Here is a 6,008-nt window from a genome sequence, read left to right as displayed (position 1 = left end):
TAGGCTGATAACATATAGACGGTCAGTCTTCGCTAGCCAAGGGAAAGATCCACTCCCCTGCGAAGACCAGACGGAGTTTACCAAGCATTTCTCTGTGTACTAGACCTTAGAGAATGTATTACTAAATTCAAAATATGGTTTGGTTGTCTTTAAAACTACCTATAGAATAACTGGGGACAGAAACTTCTTCTAGGGCACATGAATCCATCTGAGTTTACTTAAGTGGGGTGCATGAAGTTCAATTAGATCTAATTAATGTTTAGTGCTGTGCTTTTTTGTACACTATTATTTGTTTGTGTTTTTTTATTTTGCTTTTCGTTCATGGCGTTGTCTGTCGTCTTTAAATAACATAATGTCCTTTACTGAATAAGCATACTTGAAATATTTTTATAACTTTATATAATATAAATATAGCACAAATTCAACAAAATACTAGTTCAGACAAAAACATAGATAATTCATTTAAAGTTTATATAAAAACAAGCTCTAAAAACTTCTTTGAAAATTTGATACATGATAAGATGCAAAACATAGATGGAAAAAGTAAACTTTATTTATATAAGAATCTTAAACAAAATTTATGTTTTGAAGACTATTTAAGAACATCAAACTTTACTTATAGAAAATTAATAACAAAACTAAGAATAAGTGACCATAATTTAAATATAGAAAAAGGCAGACATACAAATATTCCTAGAGAGCAGAGAATATGCCTTAAATCATTAATGTAAAACATTAGAAAACGAAAAACATTTTATATTAGATTGTAAATTAAATATGGAACTAAGAAATAACTTTTTTAACAACTTGGATTTTAATTTTTCTGTTAAAGATTTATCTGATGAAGAAAAGTTGATTTCTATACTCAATCCATCAACACCATCACAAGTAAATAAATTGGGGTCCTACATCAAAAGGTCATTAGAACTGAGGACAGGGGACACTGGAATAGTTACTGTAAATGGATGATTGTGTATATATATATGTGAAATATTGTTTATTATTTTATATGTCACAAACTTAATGTTTTAGTTTATATGGCAATAAATATTTGAATTTTGAATTTTATAATACTTCGGGTACACTGCTGTGTTTTTTTTTTTGGCATGTCAATGTCTGTCTTACATGTTTGTTATTAAAATGGAACATTTTATCCGTTTTTTGCTTGACCGTTCATTTACTGTAAAACCCTATAATATCATGCGTAGATTTTGTGAAATGATCGACGTGTGTATGTCGTTTTGGTTACGGGACGGCTTTTTCTAAAAAACAATCCTTCAAAGTTAAATCCCAACTTGGCCTTTTTTTGTGAACCATTCTTCTCCTTACTGTGTTCCAAATATGAATATATCATTATAGATAGATCACGAACGCATTCTGATTTTGAGTAATCATTTATGGTTTAAACCAAACCTGAATAATTTAATAGATAGATCGTAACTGTAACGTTAACAGCCATCTTACTTTAGTTTGACCACATTTCTTCAGGTTTCATTGCAAGATTATATATAATTAACATGAAATTATAGAAGATAGTCTTATTATTGAAATTATAGAAGATAGTCTTATTTTTATTAAATAAGAAATTTGAAGCCCAAAGGTGTACTTTCAAGCGACAAAGTGATGAATCGAGAACAAATAATTTGAAAGTCTAATGATTAAACAATTATTTCGATTCTAATTAGGACAATGAAGGTAATTTCTATGTCCGATGTGTAAAAGTGTAGATAGTTTGTGTATGCTCTTCCATAAACCTCCCTTTTTGTTTGTAAAGAAGTAAACGACTGGCACTGTGATTTTTCAGAGGGAGGAGTTTGAACAGCCAACATGAACTGTTGTCGTATCTAGGTCAAATATGTCAATTTCGGAATGCAACACAATACAGTCATAATACATGAACTAGTAACAATATGTGCATCATTTAAAAGTTTGGAGGTGTCTAAATTTAATATTAAATGCATGTCAATTTGTTAAAATTCATTATTCTGCAGTAGTCAATATACGCATGTGGCGAACAAATTTTATTGGATTTAGAGCATTGGGTTTGTGCACAAAGCGACAGAAGCACGTCATATTAAAATAATATATAAACACAACGGTTGCTTTGTAGATCATGCATATTTAGGACGAGAATAAAATGAACAATGGGATATAGACGCTGGTTAGTGATGGTACATGCAGGTTGGTCGATTATTTGCCTTACATCTGAACATCTGCGTTAATGTGGCAAGTGTTATATCGCCGGACGTGGCTGCGTATTTATACATCTTGCACCACTACCAAACGCACGCGTTAATGAGGCAAGTGTTATATTGCCGGACGTGGCTGCGTATTTATACATCTTGCCCTACCAAACGCACGCGTGAATGAGGCTAGTGTTATATTGCCGGACGTGGCTGCGTATTTATACATCTTGCACTACCAAACGCACGCGTTAATGAGGCGAGTGTTATATTGCCGGACGGGAGAAGTCCAGAGATTGTCATATTTCGCAGTCCAGGTCAACCTATACGGACTTTATTTTGGAACAGACTCAAATGAAATGGAAAATCAACACAAAAAGAAGTTTTGAAAAAGAAATGTCATACAAAAAAGCATTTGCAAACTAGATTGGGAAAAAGAGGGTTCATGCATATATTCGTTTGTTTAATATTTAAAGGCATATGCAATAGTCTACTGTAAAGTGTACACAGTACTGATTTGTGTCCATAAATATTAAACATATACAATAGAAAATAATAGTTTCAGGTGTAAATATTTACATAGACGATGTATGCAAACACTGTACTTAATTGTACTGTGTGTCTCCGCGTTCCTATAGTCTATACACTGATTTATACAAGGGAGTAAAAATAACAATCTCTCCCTATACAGGTAAACCGTTAATGCATTTGAATAAGAAACAAATATACATCCGTAAACCATTCAAAGTGAATCACGTATCGAAATATTGGGAGGTGAATCGGATCTATTTTACAATGATAAACATTTAGAATATTAAGTTAAAGTTGTCGATTTATTATTCCTTCTTTAAAATGGACAATGCAGGATACAAAGGTAGGCATTTTGACAAATTTAATTTCAAATATGAAAATAATTTTAAATTCATTCCTCATTTGATTTTTTTATTTTCCTCTGTAATAAAAGCAAGTGCGTATATACAGTGGTAAAGTTTTATTACAGATATAAGAATGTGTGGTTTTAGTGCCAATGAGACAACTCTCCATGCTTATTTTGTTCATCCGTGAATTCTAATGGGAGGATGAGAATGACAAAGCGCTGTTTAACGTCCAGTGGCAAATATAATACATATTAAGGAGCAGAACAAGTAAATTTATAAATATGAACCCACCTTTGTACAAACCAACCCGCTGAGTAGGATTTCGGACTTTATTATTCACACGGATGCAGTCTGCAGATAATGTCACCCTTCAAAGATGGTCTTCTAACTCCACCCTTTGATCTTACTAGCTCATAACATAAGTTTGTTTTGCGAAGAAGCAGCAAGTACCAATTGGTTTGACCTGGGCGGCCTCTCCTACTTTAAACGAGGCTGGAGCACCGATCAACTTATTATAATAGGATGTATTTTTTCTTTATTCTTTGATTTAAAGTGGAGTTCAAATTGTGGTAGCATTATTTGTAATATATTCTACTAAATTTTAAAATTGCAAAAGTTAGTTTAGCATTTTTGCCTTTTTCAACATAGGCAGTACAAAGTTTATGAATTTACAGTAATTTATTGTTTTGTCTCACACAATGCCGTGTAATCATATATTCAGCATAGGAATTTCTGTTTTCCCTTTTGCTGGTCTACTGATCAAGATTATCCCCTCCCCCAAAAAAAACAAACACCAACGAACAAGCAAAACCAAAAACAATGTAAGCCCAACTCACTTTTCACTTCCTACCTCGAACCAATAACCTCACTAGTGGTTTTCATTTGTATCTTTTTACGTATTTGGTGTTCGTGGTAGTTTTTTTTTAATTTTCTTTTGAATTATTTGCAACTTTTATAGTGTCGGGACAATGGTTAGCTCGATATAATTTATAAGACACTTATCTATTGTGTTCCGAAGGGTGTTGGCTAATGGATGTTTTTGTAGTTATTTGTATAGATGTACTGCTGTCACAATCTTCATTTATTCATGTAAACTATCAGAATTAATTTTATAATAATTCAAAGAGACATTGTTATCAATTTATGAATTAGCAGGAGATTAACAAAACTTGATCATACAATTTAGTGGCGTGGAATACGATCCACACATGCCTAAATTTAAATTTGGCACATTTAGGGATTTAATTTTGTTGGGAGAATGTTATATGATTTCACAATGGCATTCTGAATGTTTTATGTATAACTAAAATTTTAACTGAATTATACAGTCTCGCTTTGAGAAGTTGTCAATTATTTTTCAATTCAAGACCAAATAGAGATAGAATAGAGATAACAATATTTACTTCAAACTAGCAGAGAAAACCTAATATAGTGCCTGTGAAATCATGAAACTAAATAACCAAACAACTAAAAACAAAACGTAACAATAAAGTCTATGATAAATATTTCAAAGTAACTGGACTAATATCAAAATCACTGATGCAATTGATGTAATGTACACCTTCTGGCCCTTTCAATACGATAAACTCGTTTCTTGATTTTCTTGAAAACGTCTGAAAGTATTAAGCAGAAACATATACCAACTTCAGCTGAATAGGGGATATACATTTCCGAACTCATTTTGGTATTCAAGAACTTTTAACTGCTACTCTGGTTTCTAAAACGCCACCAGTGTCTGTTCATCCATTTTTAATTATAAAATACTTATGACGTGAAACGGTACTTATACATCCCGCTTTTGTGCTATAGCCAATTTTAGGTTCTTGTCTATCATGTGTGCTTATGTATTTTGTCTATTTGTCATTTGGTGATTTTTACTTTTGTGTATTTTGAAACAGTTAAAATTGAGAATGGAAATGGGGAATGTGTCAAAGAGACAACAACCCGACCAAAATAAAAAAACACAACAGCAGAAGGTCACCAACAGGTCTTCAATGTAGCGAGAAATTCCCGCACCCGGAGGCGTCCTTCAGCTGGCCCCTAAACAAATATATACTAGTTCAGTGATAATGAACGCCATACTAATTTCCAAATTGTACACAAGAAACTAAAATTTAAATAATACAAGACTAACAAAGGCCAGAGGCTCCTGACTTGGGACAGGCGCAAAAATGCGGCGGGGTTAAACATGTTTGTGAGATCTCAACCCTCCCCCTATACCTCTAACCAGTGTAGAAAAGTAAAAGCATAACAATACGCACATTAAAATTCAGTTCAAGAGAAGTCCGAGTCTGATGTCAGAAGATGTAACCAAAGAAAATAAACAAAATGACAATAATACATAAATAACAACAGACTACTAGCAGTTAACTGACATGCCAGCTCCAGACTTCAATTAAACTGACTGAAAGATTATGATTTCATCATATGAACATCAGGCACAATCCTTCCCGTTAGGGGTTTAGTATCATACCATCATAACATATATGAGAACATAACCCGTGTCATGCCAACAACTGTTTTTAGAATAAATGTGTTTAGTTCCGACGCAAAGACCTTATCAGTGACTCAATATTAACGCCAAAATATGCAATCTTTAATGACTTGACAACAGTATCGTAATTATATCCCTTCTTAATAAGTCTATTCAAAGGTTTTGTAAGTTTATGAGGTGAATACTGACACCTTTGTGCTTTATAAAGAATATTTCCATAAAAAATTGGATGTGAAATACCTGAACGTATAAAAAGTCTGCATGTTGAGCTATATTTACGAATGATGTCTTTATACCGATGATAAAATTTAGTAAATGTTTTGACTAGTTTGTGATATCGAAAACCCTGGTGTAATAATTTTTCAGTAATACATAAATTTCTCTCGTTAAAATCTAAAACATTGTTACATACACGAGCGAATCGTACAAGTTGAGATATATAAACACCGTAAG

The 6,008-nt window shown here is 32.6% G+C and overlaps 1 protein-coding gene across 2 annotated transcripts in view; it reads left to right on the top strand.

Moving 5' to 3' along the window:
* LOC134721438 (b(0,+)-type amino acid transporter 1-like) overlaps nucleotides 1-6,008 on the top strand; it is a 36,445-nt gene that overhangs the window by 760 nt on the left and 29,677 nt on the right. Inside the window, exon 1 of one of the 2 annotated variants that reach the window (XM_063584468.1) lies at nucleotides 2,875-3,057. The exons of the other annotated variant lie outside the window; for it this stretch is intronic. Within the exon in view, the coding sequence (XP_063440538.1) occupies nucleotides 3,036-3,057 (22 nt within the window). The 5' untranslated portion in view covers nucleotides 2,875-3,035. Of the gene's footprint in view, nucleotides 1-2,874; nucleotides 3,058-6,008 lie in introns of those variants that run through there. 2 annotated transcript variants of the gene reach the window in all.

This window comes from Mytilus trossulus, chromosome 6 (genome assembly GCF_036588685.1).
Source record: "Mytilus trossulus isolate FHL-02 chromosome 6, PNRI_Mtr1.1.1.hap1, whole genome shotgun sequence".
Classification (NCBI taxonomy): domain Eukaryota; kingdom Metazoa; phylum Mollusca; class Bivalvia; order Mytilida; family Mytilidae; genus Mytilus; species Mytilus trossulus.
This window is presented reverse-complemented; position numbering and strand designations above follow the sequence as displayed.